Source organism: Rhinopithecus bieti, unplaced genomic scaffold, assembly GCF_001698545.2.
Source record: "Rhinopithecus bieti isolate Rb0 unplaced genomic scaffold, ASM169854v2 scaffold_6717, whole genome shotgun sequence".
NCBI classification, from domain to species: Eukaryota; Metazoa; Chordata; class Mammalia; order Primates; family Cercopithecidae; genus Rhinopithecus; species Rhinopithecus bieti.
The window spans coordinates 1,451,345-1,468,541 of NW_016805334.1; the positions used below are offsets into that span (position 1 = coordinate 1,451,345).

The window sequence follows — 17,197 nt, forward strand, 5'->3', positions numbered from 1 at the left end:
TTTTTTTTTTCTTTTTTTTTTTGGATAGTTTGCTGATAATGTTTAAAACAACTGATTTTGTGTGATGATTTATCTTGCAACTTTACTGAATTCTTTTATTCTATTTTTTGATGGAGTCTAAAATTTAGAGTTTTCTCTAAGATCATATCATCTGCAAAGAGACAGTTTTACTTCTTTCTTTCCAATTTAGATGTCTTTTATTTCTTTTTCTTGCCTAAGTGCTCTGGCTAGGATATCCACTACTGTGCTGAAAAGAAGTGGTGAGAGTGGACATCCTTCTTGTTCCTGATGTTAGTTAGAGGAAAAGCTTTGAGCTTTTCACTATGGAGTTTGATATTAGTTGTGGGCTTGTCATATATGATCTTTATTATCTTTAGGTATATTCCTTCTATACCTAATTTGTTTGCAAGTCTTTGTCATGAAAGAGTGTTGAATTTTACCAGAAGTGTTTTTTTTTCACATTATCAATCATATGATTTTTATCCTTCATTCTGTTAATGTGGTCTGTCACATTTATAGATCTGTATATGTTAAACTATCCTTGAATCTCAGGGATAAATTCTGTTTGATTATGGGGTATGATCTTTTTAGTATGCTATTGAATTAGTTTGCTAGTTTTTTTTTTTTTTTTTTTTTTAACATCTGTATTCATCAGGGTTATTGGCCCGTAATTTTCTTACCTGTATTGTCCTTCTCTGGCTTTGGTATCACTGTAATGCTGTCTTTGTAAAATGAGTTTGAAAGTGTTACAAGTTCTTCCATTGTTTGAAAAAGTTTGAGAACGATTGGTGGTAATTCTTCTTCTTCTTCTTTTTTTGGAGATGATGTCTCCGTCTTTCCAGGCTGGAGACCAGTGGCACAATCTTGGCTCACTGCAACCTCCACCTCCCTGGTTCAAGCAATTCCCCTTGCCTCACCCTCCTGAACGCTGGAATTACAGGCACACACCACCATACCCAGCTAATTTTTTCTATTTTTAATAGAGACGGAGTTTTACCGTGTTGGCCAGACTGGTCGTGAACTCCTGACCTCAGGCAGTCCACCCGCCTCAGCCTCCCAAAGTGCTGGGCTTACAGGTGTGAGCCACCACGCCCAGCCAATTCTTCGTTTAATGTTGGGTAGAATTCACTAGTAAGACCATCTGGTCCTGGGATTTTTCTGACTTCAGCAGGACCTCTGTCTCTTAATCTTTTCATCTTATGCCAATCTATTATCCTTTTCCTAGCTTTATTTCTTTAGTTATTGTGCTTATATCACTTGGTCCATCTTTTGAATTACTTTCTTGAAATACCCTAAAGTACATTTCCTTCAAACACAACTGTCTTACAGACCCTAACCTCTGACAGGTGCAGTCTCTTTTATTCCCATAACTGGTTGGCTCCTCGCTGTTGGAGAATATCACATAACATGTACATTATTGGTACCACTGCAAATCCATGCTTTCATTTCTCAGTTGAGTCTTTAGTACCTCTTATCCATCCTTCTGATTGTCCTTACACAGTGCGACTCAGCGTTGCTCCTACCTGTTTTTCCCAACCTTGTCAATTCTTCATAAGTTCCCTATCTCCACTGGAAGCATTCTGTACACATTCAGCATCCCTAATCCAAAAATTCAAAATAAAATGCTTCAAAATTTGAAACTTGAAACTTTTTGAGTGCTGACATTACCCTACAAGTGGAAAATTTTACACCTGATCTCATGACAGGGCACAGTCAAAATACAGATGCACAGCACATGGTTTATTTGAGTACCCCCAAGGGAAAAAAGACCCTCCCAACCCTCTTCAGCTGTGATAAATATTTTCTGTGCATGTCCGAATCCCCTGCCCCCACAATAAGCATGCCTACAAAGAATAATAAAATGGCATGTGTGTAGGCTGGACATGCCAGTGGTAGGTTGCTCACAATGCCTCACATGCAGCCAAGACCTGTGTGTATTACTCACTGTGTGTGTGCTTTTTTTTTCTCCTTATTCTGTGCTCTGTGGTATAAAGATGTGAAATCTCAAAAAGGCCTACAGATACCACTGTGGTTAACAATGATAAGAAAAAGAGGAAGTTTATCCTTTTGTTTGTTTTTGTTTTTTGAGGTGGAGTCCCTCTCTGTTGCCCAGGCTGGAGTGCAGTGGCGTGATCTTGGCTCTCTTCAACCCCTGACTCCTGGGTTCAAGCAATTCTCCTGCCTCAGCCTCCCGAGTAGCTGGGACTACAAGTGCACGCCACCGTGCCCAGCTAATTTTTTGTATTTTTAGTGGAGACAGGGTTTTGCCATGTTGGCCAGGCTGGTCTCGAACTCCTGGCCTTAAATGACCCACCTGCCTCAGCCTCCCAAAGTGCTGGGATTACAGGCGTGAACTACTGCACTCAGCCTGTTTATCTTTTAAAAAAATTTTTTTTGTGGCCAGATGCAGTGGCTTACTCCTGTAATCCTAGCACTTTGGGAGGCTGAGGTGGGTGGATCACCTGAGGTCAGGAGTTCGAGACCAGCCTGGCCAACATGGTGAAACCCTATCTCTACTAAAAATACAAAAATTGGTCAGGCATGGTGGCAGGCACCTGTAATCCCAGCTACTCAAGAGGCTGAGGCAGGAGAATTGCTTGAACCCAGCAGTCAGAGCTTGCAGTGAGCCAAGATCACGCCACTGCACTCCAGACTGGGCAACAAGAGCAGAACTCCGTCTCAAAAAATGAATAAATAAATAAATAAATAAAAATAAAAATACTTTGTTTAGAGACCATGGTCTTACTCTGTCACCCAGGCTGATGTGCAGCGGTGTAATCATAGCTCACTGCAACTTTGAACTCCTGGGTTCACACAGTCCTCCCACCTCAGCCTCTTGAGTAGCTCAGATCACAGATGCACACCACCATACCCAGCCATTTTTTTTTTTTTTTTTTTTTTTGTATGTAGAGATAGAGTTTTTGAACTCCTGGGCTCAAGTGATCCTCCCACTTCAGCCTCACAAAGTGCTGGGATTACAGGTGTGAGTCACCATACCTAGCAGCACTTACGTTTATCAAAGCTGTTGGACAAACAGGATGGTGGTGTAAGTGTGAAATGTATTACAGAAGAGTATGGTATTGGAATGACCACCATATATTACCTGAAGAAACAGAAGGAGAAACTCTGTGCTGAAAGTGATGAATGGAAGTTAATGAAAAATATAAAAACACTACATAAAGCTAAAAGTGAAGATCTTGATTATGTATTGAAAGAGTGGATCTGTCAGCATTGCAATGAATACATTGCCACTTAATGGTATGGTGATCATGAAACAAACAAAGATCTATCACGATGAATTAAAAATTGAAGGGAATCATGGCTATTCAATAGGATGTTTGCCAAAAGTTAAGAACAGACACGGCATTATGTTTTTAAAGGTTTGTTGTGATAAAGCATCATGAAGCAGCAGAGAAATTCCTTAATGAGTTTGCCAAGGTTATTGCTGATGAAAATCTGGTATGAGAATAAGTCTATAATGTTGATGAAACACTACTCTTTTGGCATTACTGCCCCAGGAAGACACTGACAATACAGGTGATAAAATGGCTTTTACAGAAATTGAGGATGCCAAGGGCAGAGTAACTGTGCTGGGGTGTGCTAATACAGCAGGCATGTATAAGTGTAAGCTTGCTGTAATAGGCTAAAGCTTGCATCTTCATTGTTTCCAAGGAATGAATTTCTTGTTGGGTCCACTGTTATGCTAACAGAAAGGCATGGATAACCAAGGGTGTCTTTTCTGATTGGTTTTACAAACGTTTTGTACTAGTGGCTTGTACATACTGCAGAAAGGCTGGGCTGGATGACAACTACAAGATTTTGTTATTCCTTGACAACTGTTCGTGTCATACTTTTTCCCAAATGTGACTTTATTCAGTCTTCTGACCAAGGTATATTTACATCAATGAAGAGTAAATATAGAAACACTTTCTTGGGTGGGCATGGTGGCTCAAGCCTATAATTCCAACACTTTGGAAGGCTGAGGCAGGAGGATCACTTGAGCCCAGGAGTTTGAGACCAGCCTAAGGCAACGTAGTAAGACCCTGTCTCTACCCCCCAAAAAATTTAAGAATTAGACAGGTGTTCTGGCATGTGCCTGTAGTTCCAACTACTCAGGAGGCTGAGTTGGGTGGATCACTTGAGCCTGGTATGTCCAGGCTGCAGTGAGCAATCATCACACTGCATTTATCCTGGGTGATGGAGCGAGACCCTGTCTCAGAACACTGTCTTTTTTTTTTTCTTTTTGGAGACAGAGTCTTGCCCAGGCTGGAGTGGTGCAGCGACACCATCTCAGGTCACTGCAACTTCATCTTCCCGGGTCAAGCAATTCTTCTGCCTCAGCCTCCTGAGTAGCTGGTACTACAGGCGCCCACCACCACACCTGGCTAATTTTTGTATTTTTAGTAGAGACAGGGTTTCACCATGTTGGCCAGTCTTGTCTCTAACTCCCGCCCTCAAGTTATCCTCCCACTTCGGCCTCTCAGAACACTTTCTTGAACAGCATGCTAGCAACGGTGAACAGAGGTAGGAGTATGGAAGGTTTTCAAAATGAGTTGAGCTTGGAAGATGCTGTATATGCTGTTGCCAGTGCTTGGAACACAGTGACTAAAGACAGTGATGCATGCCTGGCACAACCTCTGGCCTTCAGCTATGTTCAGTGAAGAGGATGAACAAGGTAGTGACTTTGAAGATTTCCATATTTCAAGTGAGAAAAAAGTGATGTCTGACTTCTTACATATACAAAAAATAATACATTTAGAGTCTGTCAGTAAGTTGGATGAAGTGAATATCAAATAATTTTTAACATCAGTGAGACTGCAGTTGCTCATTCATGGACTGGTAGTGAAATAGCCAAAATGGTTCTAAATCAAGGTGATTGTGATAATAGTGACAAAGTAATGTTGCTAACACTGCAGAAAAAATGCCTGTAGATTACATGGTGAAAATGTGCAATGGACTTATAAAAAAAAGTACAGCAGTGTACATTCGTAAAAGAACAAGAAGTCATATCAGTTTACAAAATCAAATAGAAACTTCTAGACAAAAACCATTATTAATGAGGCAGATAACTCCAGAGGAAACTTTTAAGAAGCCATCCAGCAGAATATCTCCTCATCCAAAGAGGTCCTGCTTTCTGGTTTCTCAACTGCTTCTGATGTTTCTTGTCACCTAAAAAAATAAAATGTAGGATAGAGTACCTTTTCATGAAAGCACAGCATCGTAGGTGGAGACTGAAAACCTGCTACCTTGTTTGTTGTTGTTTAATAGGCAATACGGGTATTGTGGTGATGTTACTGTGCTGTTTGGTTACCTTAAACTTATTTTTTCTCTGAATGGCATGTCATCTTTTTTACTGTTAAGTACTTATGTGTGAATAAGTATAAGAAAATGATTGCTTATTGGTAGCATATAAATTCAGAGTCAGGAATGATGGTGATGCCAGACAGCTATGGATTGCCCACATGGGTGTCTGAGATAGTGACATCTTTGCTTTCTGATGGCTCAGTGAACATAAATGTTTCATATATAAAACTATTAAAATATTTTATAAAGTTACTCTCAGTCTACATGTATAAGATATATATGAAACATAGATGAGTTTTGTGTTTAGAATGGGTCCCATCCCCAAGGTATCTTATTATGTATATACAAATATTCCAAAATCTGAAAAATTTCAAAATCCAAAACACTTCTGGTCCCAAGAATTTTGAGAAAGGGATAGTTAACTTGTATATGGTTTTTGCCTTTGAAGATCCTTAGCTGTTAAGGAATTAAATTAGTGACAGGCTTCTGAGATCTTTGAATCTTGAAGTATTGCACAAAGAATTTTTGCCCTCTGTTTTGAGCAGAAAGATAATAAAACCAAGAGCTCTTTCATATTAAGACCTAGAGCTGACTTTTTCTAATATCTAAAGTTTACCAATAGTGAAAGAATTTTATGGTGATAGGATATTAAATAACTGATTTAATTTAGCATAAATAATATAATTAAATATAAACATAGAATAAGTTAGATGGGTTAAAGAATGTTGTGGTCTCAATTCTCTAGGACATTAAATTGTATGATTGGACAGATGAAGCATATTTTGGCTGCAGAACAAAAGAAAACAGATTTTAAGCCAGAAGATGAAAACAATGTTTTGATTCAATATACTAATGTGAGTAAAATGATTCAATTTGTTAATACTTTGCTAACATTTTCATTGGTGTATCCTACTGTGCCCTAGATTTTTTCTTTTATACTTACAGATTAATGAGAAACTATGTATTTCCTCTTTAGCTAAGCTGGTATACATTTCTGTATAATGAGTGTAGAAAAACTTTTATAGGCCTGTGTAAAAGTCTGTGCTTACGTAAGAAAACAAGTGGAGAAGATTAAAAATTCCATGGATGGGAAGAATGTGGATACAGTTTTGATGGAACTTGGAGTACGTTTTCATCGACTTATCTATGAGCATCTTCAACAATATTCCTACAGTTGTATGGGTGGCATGTTGGCAATTTGTGATGTAGCTGAATATAGGAAGTGTGCCAAAGACTTCAAGGTATGTATACACAAAAACATCAAACTTGCAAATAGGCCCAGGAACATAAGTCAGATCATTAAAAATCACTATTTACTTATAATTAGTGAAAGGTTTATAACTTTTGTTGATATTGTATGAGATAGATTAACACATTCTACCTGAAACAGTGTTGTTCCAGTCATTTTCTTTTAATTTTAAATTTTAAATTTTATTTTGTTTTCCAGAGACAGGGTTTCACAATGTTGCCCAGGCTGGTCTCTCCTGGGCTCAAGTGATCCGCTGCCTCAGCCTCCCAAAGTGCTGGGTTTACAGGAATGAGCCACCACACCTGGCCCACATATTTAATATTAAACACATTTTTGCTTCACAGTGTATTTTCAGTTCCACAGTCTTTGACTTATTGACATCCATGACTAATGCTGTATATGTCACACATTAGGAAAATAATGTTGTCTTCATTTTATGTCCCTCTGAATTTTTCTGTAACATTTAAATTATGAAAAATACTATATATTAATAACTAGTTTTAGTCCACTGAAGTATATGTGATTGTTATATTGAAGAGAATTGACATATGAATCTTTTTGAAATATTATAGTAAGTTTATTTAACTACGAAATCTTTAAGTTTTAATGCTTTGTGATCTTTAAAAAATTCTAATATGTTGAACTCCACCCACACTAGTAAGTCCCACCTGACAGTATGTAAGAAGTTACAAGCTAATTGTAAAACTGGAAACTGTTTTGTTTCAATGTTACTTTTTTTCTTCTCTCAATTTAGATTCCAATGGTATTACATCTTTTTGATACTCTGCATGCTCTTTGCAATCTTCTGGTAGTTGCCCCAGATAATTTAAAGCAAGTCTGCTCAGGAGAACAACTTGCTAATCTGGACAAGAATATACTTCACTCCTTCGTACAACTTCGTGCTGATTATAGATCTGCCCGCCTTGCTCGACACTTCAGCTGAGATTGAATTTACAAAGGAATTCAATGTCAATTCCTTTACAGAGGAATTTCTTGTACTTCAGCAGGCCTCGGTTGATAGAAAGCACAGGAGATACATTATGACACAGCCAACATTTTGTGAAACAGTGACTGGAACAAAACAGCAGCCATACTTACCTTTGAGGTTTTATTTAAAGTTTGGATACCACTAACTATATTTTGCTTTTTTCCCCGTATGTTGAATTTTAATTTCATTCTTGAATGTAGACATTTCAGATTCTTTAAAACTACATGTCACTGTTTTCATCCTAGAAAATGTTGCTGTCAGAAGGCAAAGGAAATGTTACCAGTGTTTTCGGTTCTTGTACTTTTAACATACTCCATTTAGAAATTTTGCCATTCTGTTTCCCATTAATAATAGGCAAAATACAGGAAAACTACATTTATTATTCCTCAGTTTTTAATGACCTTTTCAGCATCAATTGTTAATCAGGTTATTTTAGGTTTTCATAAATAATTTTTTTGCCTCTTTCAAAAGGTTAACAATTAAGTTTACTTTCTGTAGTTGGTTGATTGGATTTTTTTCTGAGGGACAACATTAGTACTAGTCCAAAAAATGTCATAAACTGAACTAAAATGATGAAATATTTTATGTAGACATTAGGAGTGGATCAGAATACTGCTTTCTGGGTAAAACTTAAAAGTTTACTATTTCTTATTTGGTAAATAGATTTTAAGCCAATTCTAGTAAGAAATTGATAAAACTACCTTATTTTATATTTCACTTAAGGTGGAGGACCTTAACTAACGGACCATATTTATTCATTATTTTAATATTATAAGGGAAGTAAAAAAAGTGAGGTATAGTCTAAATGGTGCATATAAGAAATATTGATAGTGTTTAGCAACAATGCAGCCCTTTAAGATTTTCTGTCGTAATGCTAAACTTGAATAAGATGGAATGGCTGAATATGTGGTTAGTCTTTTATTTTAAGAGGAATTGAGAATTGATAGATTTGGAGATGAGCTTTGCAAAGAGTGGTTGCTTTTCATGTCTATAGGTCTGTCATTGTCCTTTTTCAAAGCATTTCTGAAGTTATTCCTACTTGGATATAGTTAATGGAATTGACTTAATTTGATGATGTATTAAATCACTTATAAAATTTTGAACATCAAGTGAAAATTTAGAAAGGCCATTGCTATTCTATAAACCTTGTAAACTTGCTCTGGGAGAATGCATTCTAAATTATATGTAATATTTCAGCTCCCATCATGTTGTTCATAGTCTTCTAGGAACAGATAAACTTAAGTATTACTCACTCTTGGCATTTTTTCTTTAATACAGGCTTTTAAGCCTGTTTTTGGAAAACTGCTTTTCTTCTGAGAACCTTAATCTGAATGTCATCAACTTTACCAAACCTTCTAAGTCCAGAGCTAACTTAGTACTGTTTAAGTTACTATTGACTGAATTTTCTTCATTTTCTGTTTAGTCCAGTGTTACCAAGGTAAGCAAGGGAATGAAGTATACCAACTTTTTTCAAAGAATTTTAGGACATATATGACAGCTTTAGAAGGCTGTCCTGTTTTCTAGCCAAGGAAAAGCCAGAACAGGTTTTGGATACTAGAGAAAGTCATATGCTTGTACTATTGCCATTTTAGAAAGCTCTGATGTGAATTCAAATTTTACCTCTGTTACTTAAAGCCAACAATTTTAAGGCAGTAGTTTTACTGGCCATTTAAGCTCTTTGTACAGTGTCAATTTGTAAAAAAAGAAAAAACAAAAAAAATCTCAAATAAAACATGAGATAACATTTTAAGACTTCCAAATCAGAGAAGTGCTTCAAATTATTTTGTTTGGATTAATTTTTAAAATGTAAAGCATACACTTGTTGCTTAGTTATTTTGTTAATTATTTTCATGCTTGAGTTCTGTGCAATATTTTCTATTATGTCCGTTGATAGGACAGTGACAAAATTCATAAGTGAATACTTAATTTAGAAGTGTTAACATTAATGCTCAATAAACAAATTCCCTGCAGTTGTTTTTTTATTTCACTCTTTTTATATTTTAGAGCCATCCATCCTGAATTTTATAAATGATTTTTTTATTTAAAATGTAAGATTTAAAAAAGTTTTCACAGCATAGGTCTTCTCACTTTCTTTTTTAGCAAAAAATACTGACTATATAAATAAGACTAGAAATTTATCCTAAACAGATGGTCTTTCTCTAAGGGGAAAAAAAAATGTGTCATGTGAAGCAATATGCATTCTTTGTATTCTGATTTTTTAAGTGTTTTCATATTTATAGCCATCACAAAATTTTGCCCAAAGTGTATGGCTCAGAAGAGATGATCATTAAGTAAAATGTTTTTCATTTGCACATGGTAAAATTTTAGGTAGAGAATGGAGCTTTGTATAATTGGTAACTTTAACCAACATTTACATAAATGCAATCTTTGCAGTATTACACAATACCACATGAGTTAATATGCAATATTTACATAATGCATTGAATGAAGTTGAAAATATGCTCTAACACACTGCATATTGTTTTTCTAAAATTGAAAAATATCTGAAATACAGAATATGAGTTTAATAAAGGAAGCCTACCTTATATAAATTATGATGTTGAAAATGACAGTCAACCAGAGTAGATGAAGTGTCCTTATGAAGAATTATTAAATAGTAGCTGGATGGATCTTTAGACAGATGACCGCCTGACCATTCCAAGACAATATTTAGTGCCATTTTGAGAATTGCCATAGTTGCAAGTCCTTAGAATCTTCCTTATTTTAAAAAGAACTGTCAAAGTAAGTTAAATTAAAATCTAATTTAAATTAGGTTAATTTATATTACATTGTAGATCATTCTTTTTTTTCCCCCTCTTTCACTTCTAAGTATTTTGCTTTCTGAGTACTAGCCTTCTGGTTCACAGGGAAATAATTTAATTATCAATCAGTAGATTGATTCCAAGTGGAGAATTCACTGCTTCCCTAAAATGCGTTTTTCTTACCTATGATGGTAAATATTTACAAGGATCTGGATAAAGAGATGTTGATTTTTGAAATGCCACAAAACCCCTTAAAGTGGTCAAGTTCTCAAGGTAGCGGCTAAGGCATGCTTGAACTGTGTTTGAGAGACAGCAGTTAAGTCGGTACATAAATCATTGATGACTAACAAAGCTAACATCTGGGAGATTAACTTTTTTTAATGCAAAAATATTCTGCATATTATCCATATATTGCTGAATTTTACATACAAAGCATTTTGTGCTTTCATTCAATTAGTTTAACTGTATTCAGTTTCTGTACTATTTCTCTCTGACCTATCCTGTAATACATTATTATGTACTTTAGAAGAAAAGATCAGTTCATATTGTCAGACTGAATAATTCTACATAAAGTTAAAAGTTAGCAATTTAAAAAATTTTACTGCATAATAAAGATAATTATAGTTACATGTATTGATTTAAGTCTCACACACTGTGCTAATAAGTCCTTTGCATATATTATTTGATTCTAGAGCAACCCTAGGATTTGGGTACTATTATTTCCATTTGACAGATGAAAAACCTAATGCCTAGAAAGGTAAGTAGACCAGTGAAGGTCTACAGCTAGTAAAATGCTCAGATTGAAACCTAAATCTTTTCTCACTCACTTTTAGATTCTATATGCTGTTCTCCTTACATAACATTAAATAGATCCTTTAGTTTGGTAGGTTCATTAGTTTTGCTTAATCGTTTCTTCCAATATGAGTCTTATTGTAGCATTTATATTACAGAGCTGGCATACAGGGTCAATATCTAATTTACTGTTGTGCTTTTCTTAATATGTTCAATGTGTGGTCATACTTTCTAAATTTGATTTTTTTTAATTTTATAAGTGGTCATGAAACTTTAATGTTAAGTTTGTACCTAATAGAAATATGTCTATCACAAATCTTTATTGGTATTATTTTATATACTTTTCCAGCTTGATAATTTTCACAATAGAAAGAGACCAAATATTTTGTACTATATTTTGTGACATAGAAGTAAATGACAACTCTACCTTGGAAGATATGAAGAAATCAGTGTTTTATGTTCAAAACTATTTTAAATGTCATAGGCTTGCCAATTGTGTTAACTATTTAATACATTGGTAGTTTTTAAATGACTAATGCTGGAGTGAAAGTGTAAGGCAAAATATTTAGTGTATTAACAGTAGATAGTCATTTTCATGTAATCAGAATTGCATGTTGAGGGTTTTAAAAGCTGTTATAACTCTTACCTTTTATTTCTACCACTGATCAATCAGTTCTCTTTACAAATTTAGGGAAGAAACAACTGTTCAAATGTATAGGGGACAGAAACCTGACATTTAGAGAATAGAGATTTTAATTGCCAAATTACAGCAGTTAGGCTGCCCGTGGGCTTAACAGAATTCCTATTTTTGAACTAGACGCAATGTGTTTTATCATTATTATTTGATAGATACCATTAACCTTTGTTTTGTGTTTAAATATCTACTTTTGGGGGGAAAGATGAGTAATTAAACACACTTGCCCATTTTCTAAGTGGTTTAGAAGGTCGCAGTCTGCCTCACCATACAAAGCCAGTTTAAATAGGAATATATTACATCATACTTCAAATAGCAGTCAACCTCAGAGGAAAGTCATTTATTCAGAAGGCGTAGATTTTGCTAGACAGCAGTGATGCATTACAAATATATAATTATTTGCACTAATATTTGAGCAGGTGGAATGGATTAGAACATGGTCAACATTATGCTGCTGATAACATGTATTTTTCTATATTAATATGTACTGTGCAACATGTATTAAAATTGTCAATAATTCATTTTAGCCAAGATACTAATATTTATATTACTGTGTTTAAGAGACAGTATCCAACTGAGCCACTTTTAATTTAAAAGTCTGAAACTGGAATTAAGTTTACTTTCAGAAATCACTTAAATTACTTTATAATCAGTGAAAGGTCAGTAAAACGTAGAATCATAAGTGCCTAGTGACTTAATAGGAGGAAATATGGAGGGTTAAGAAAGGAAGTAGGAACCTGGAATAAGAAAGTTAAGTTTCATTTATAGCTTAGATGAGTGACTTTCTTTGTTTTCACCACTGGGAATCTTAAATGAAGAAAGTGTCGTATCCTTTCCAGTTATCTTTATGTTAATAAACTAAGTAATGGTTGGACAGAACTAACAAAGGAATTAGTCTCCAATGGTGGACTTCCAGAGTTTTGAGATTAAACTTTGAGAGATGAGAAGTCTTCCTGATGCCCCTGTAATCTTAAGTTGGCAGGTGCCTTTAAGTGAGGCCATCCCTCTTTGCCTGCCTATCATTTTAATCTTTATACCGTAACTGGTTCCTTTCAACTGGCCTTTTATTGTAGCACTTTTATCAAGTCTGCAGCTTCCCAGCTACTTGGGAGGCTGAGGTGGGAAGAACACTTGAACCTAGGAGTTCAAGACCACCCTGGGCAACATAGTGAGTCCCTGTTTTTAGAAAAATAACCCTTAGCTTTTTGCTATAGAAAATATCCAAATAGAGTCTGGACCATGCTGGATGTAAAGAAAACTGTGAAGCTACCTCTAAGTGTATTGTTTGTAAATACTGTTACCATTTAGAGGATAACGTGGGGGATTCACATGAAGTTACGTGAGAATATTTTATAAGGAATAATACCCAAGTGCCTCTCCATTATAGTGCTCCAGTAGAATGTATTTTCAATGTTTGCCACAAGGGGGAGAAGTTATTTTTTTAGTAATACGTACTTTTTTTATTTTAAAAATAGAACTCACATAACTTTACAGCATCTATGAACATTTTGCTCTCCTAATTATGTGTGTGTGTGCATGTGTGTAAACAAGATTTTGAAAGTCATGCATGAGAAAAATTTCAAGGGAAATTAATAATAAAACCAAAACAGTTTTGAAGAACATGTGCACAGTGGACACAGGAATTGAACAAAGTTTACCATGATTAAAATTATATTTTCTTAGTTATATATCATATTGAATTTCTTTATCAGCTCTAATAAGAATCTACTGATTAGTGTTCTGAATTCTGTTTTTTAAAGAAAAAATTTTGAAACAATCTGAGACTTAACAGAAGGGTTGTAAATACTGTACAAATAAAATTTTTCCCTTTTGAGAATAAGTCGCTGTCATGATGCTGCACCACCCTCCAATACTTTTGTATTTCCAAGAAGAATGCTTCGGTATAACTACAATACATGAAAATTGGGAAGGTAACATTGACATATTATTACTATCTAATCCTCAGACCCCAATCGAGTTGTACTAGCTGTCCTAATTCCTTTTGAGGATCTCAGTTCAAAATCATGTGTTGCTTTAGGTTGTAGTGTCTCTAGTTTCATTCATTCTGACACAGTTCCACAGTCTTTCCTTGACTTTTGTGACTCCGGACATTTTTATAGATTATAGGGAAGTTCCTTTGTAAAATACCCCTACATTTGGATTTCTGTTTCCCTGTAATCAGATTCTGGTTATGCTTTTTGGCAGGAGTACCACAGATGCAATTCTGTGTTACTGTTGCATCCTATCACATAGTACACAATTTCAATTTGCCCCATTTCTGATGATGTTCATTTTTATCACTTTCTTAAGTTACTGTTTACCAGGCTTCTGCACTTTAAAACTATTACTTTTCCCTTTGTAAATATTTTGGAGGTAGGTTTAGTTAATAGATACAGACATATATAGATTCCCCGTAGTTTATTTATTTATGTATTTGGAGACAGAGTCTCGCTCTGTTTCCCAAGCTGGAGTGCAGTGGCGCTGTCTCAGCTCACTGCAACCTCTGCCTGCTGGATTCAAGCGATTCTCCCACCTCAGTCTCCCAAGTAGCTAGGACTACAGGCGCATGCCACCATGCCTAGCCAATTTTTGTGTTTGCAGTAGAAATGGGGTTTTGCCGTGTTGGCCAGGCTGGTGTCGAACTCCTAGCCTTAAGTGATCCACCCACCTCAACCTCCCAAAATCCTGGGATTACAGGTGTGAGCCACCTTAACCAGCCATCCTTTATGTGTGTGTGTGTATGTATCCTTCTAATCAGAATTCTCTTGATATCACTATGTATTCATAGTTTTTTGTTCAGTTGATTATAATCTGTCATTTTACCAAATCTCAAATTATCTCAATTTGGTCAGAAGAAGCCTCTTCAGGTTGTCTCCTGTGTTGTTTTGGCATGTTCCCGTCATTTTTACAGCACTTTCTTCTGGGCACAACAGGATTTTCCAAGTTCATCTTGTACTTAACTTGCTCTAGCTCTGGAATCAGCCATTCCTCTACCTTTTAGTGAAATTGGCAATTAGAAACCAAGATTTATACATGAGATGTGCTTATTGTTATTGAGATGTCTGGCCCTACTCTTTCTCAATAGATAATGCTAGGGGGCTTCATGTGTGTACACACACACACACACACACATTTTAAATATACACCTGCACACACGCTCCCCTCTGCAACATCTTCCCCACCTCACTTGAGCTTCCATACCCCGTACTGGGCTTCCCCTCTCTCAGGAGGAGACCATCCTCATCTCACATAGCTCTTAAAGTTTTGGCTTTAGGACCAAATTGAGGGAATAAGAATGGTCATTGCAGAAATCATGTAAACATTTTAAAATATTAAATTTAAAAATTACAATTTATCACTCAGAAACAACTATATATTTGGTGGAAGTTTGTTTTAATGTAGTGAGCAAATTAGTAAAGCTGAATTGAAGAGGGGGTAAAGTGTTATGCCCAAGACACAGAACTTACATTTTGAAAGAATTAAATTTGAAATGCATACCATCTGTTTTTCTATTATGTAATCTCCTTGATACTGTAATTGCTATTTAATAACAGAGTGCATCAGAGAAACTGTATGAATGGAAACCTGACCATTAAGTACTGAATACCAATAGGATATTTTTACAAATAAAGTTCAAAGGAAAAATGATTATACAATTGTTGTTTTTGTAGGCCATTAGAAAATATATATGCTAAGAAAGATAAACTTAATGTGAGAAAGGAGTCTCTGGGCTAGATCTGTTATAATAGATGTTACAATAAACTGAATGTGAAATAGGAGTCAAATGGAGGCACAGAGAAGTTAAATAACTTCACAAAAATTATGTATCTAAAAAGTAATAGCATCAGAATTCAAACTTATATCCTTAGACTTCTATAGCCTATGTTTTAACCACTTTGCTCTGTTACCTCTAAGAAGATTTCACAAAGGAGGTCACATTTCAGCTGTGCTTTAAAAAGGCAAGTGGCATTTCATCAGTAGGGGAGGAGAAGTGGAATTCTAGGCAGAAGTAACTTAAACTTGCAGGGTGTGGAGGCATGAGTCACTTGTATATCACTGAATGGAAAAACTGCTGTGTGAGTAGAGCTCAGTGTGTGGGGTCCATCAAAAAGGGCAAGTTAAAATGAATATTTGGTTTGGGGTTAGCTTATTTAGAGTCTAAGCCGGGTGCGGTCACTCAAGCCTATAATCCGAGCACTTTGGAGGTCGAGGCGAGTAGATCACCTGAGGTCAGGAGTTCAAGACCAGCCTGGCCAATATAGTGAAACGCCATCTCTACAAAAATACAAATGGCGGGTGCCTGTAATCCCAGCTACTCGGGAGGCTGAGGCAGGAGAATTGCTTGAACCCAGGAGGTGGAGGTTGCAGTGAGCCGCGATTGTGCCATTGCACTCCAGCCTGAGTGACAGAGCAAGACTCAGTCTCAAAAAAAAAAAAGTCTTTAAAATGGTATCCCAATTAATTTAGGCTTTATATAAAACCAGAAAACCATTGCAAATTAAGTAAATGAATGACATGAACAATTTTGTGTTTTAGAAAAAGAGAACTGGTCAGAATGTATGCAGTGGACTACAGGAGAGAAGAGGACAGAAACCAGTCTACTGCATTAATCTGGTGAAAGCCTGAACTAGGGGAGTAGCACAGGAATGAAGAGGAGGTGATGCATTCAGGAAATATTTGGAATATTTGGAAGATTAAACCAATAGAACTTATTAATTGTTGCTTTATTAGATGTGGGGAGTAAGCAAGAAAAGGAATCAAAGATGATTCCGAGATTCTTAGTTTACATATCTTGGTGAATACCAACACTATGGACTTAAAATATATACATTAGGAAAAGTAGGTCTAGGAGGAATGTCACTGACTACTGAAAGAACATCTCTTTTGCCAGAACTTGGTTCAGGTCATGTAAAAAATTTAAACTTCGTAATCTGATAGAAATGGTGGCAGGAGAAAGAAAAAAAACTCCATCTGTGGCTTTGAAACATAGGAGAATGATTTTGAAATTTTAATGATATGTAATTTGGCATATATATACATATATATATGTAAGTTTAATTTACCAACATTGATAAAAGAGAAAAATAGAAAATATTAACAGTCTATGTCCAAAATAGTGAATCCATAATTAAAGACTTTCCTGAGAGGAAAATTTAGGCTCCAGTGACTTTCCTGATAAGTTCCTCCAAACATTAAAGGGAAAAATAATACCAATATTGTTAAACCCTTTCAGAAAGTTTTTTAAAGGAAAGAGAACATCCCAACACATTTTATGAAACCAGCATAATCTTGATGTGAAAAACTAACAAAGACATTACAAGAAACGAAAATTACAGAGCAGTCTCTCTTGTGAACATAGATGCAAACATCCTAAACAAAATATTAGCAACCCACACCCAGTAGTATAT

General features: G+C 35.6%; 1 protein-coding gene across 1 annotated transcript in view; it reads left to right on the forward strand.

Moving 5' to 3' along the window:
* EXOC5 (exocyst complex component 5) overlaps positions 1-11,531 on the forward strand; it is a 67,441-nt gene extending 55,910 nt beyond the window's left edge. The window contains 3 exon segments of the mRNA XM_017872213.1: positions 6,050-6,158; positions 6,330-6,545; positions 7,308-11,531. Coding sequence (XP_017727702.1) covers positions 6,050-6,158; positions 6,330-6,545; positions 7,308-7,496 — 514 coding nt within the window. The 3' untranslated portion in view covers positions 7,497-11,531.
* The last annotated feature ends 5,666 nt before the right edge of the window (positions 11,532-17,197 follow it).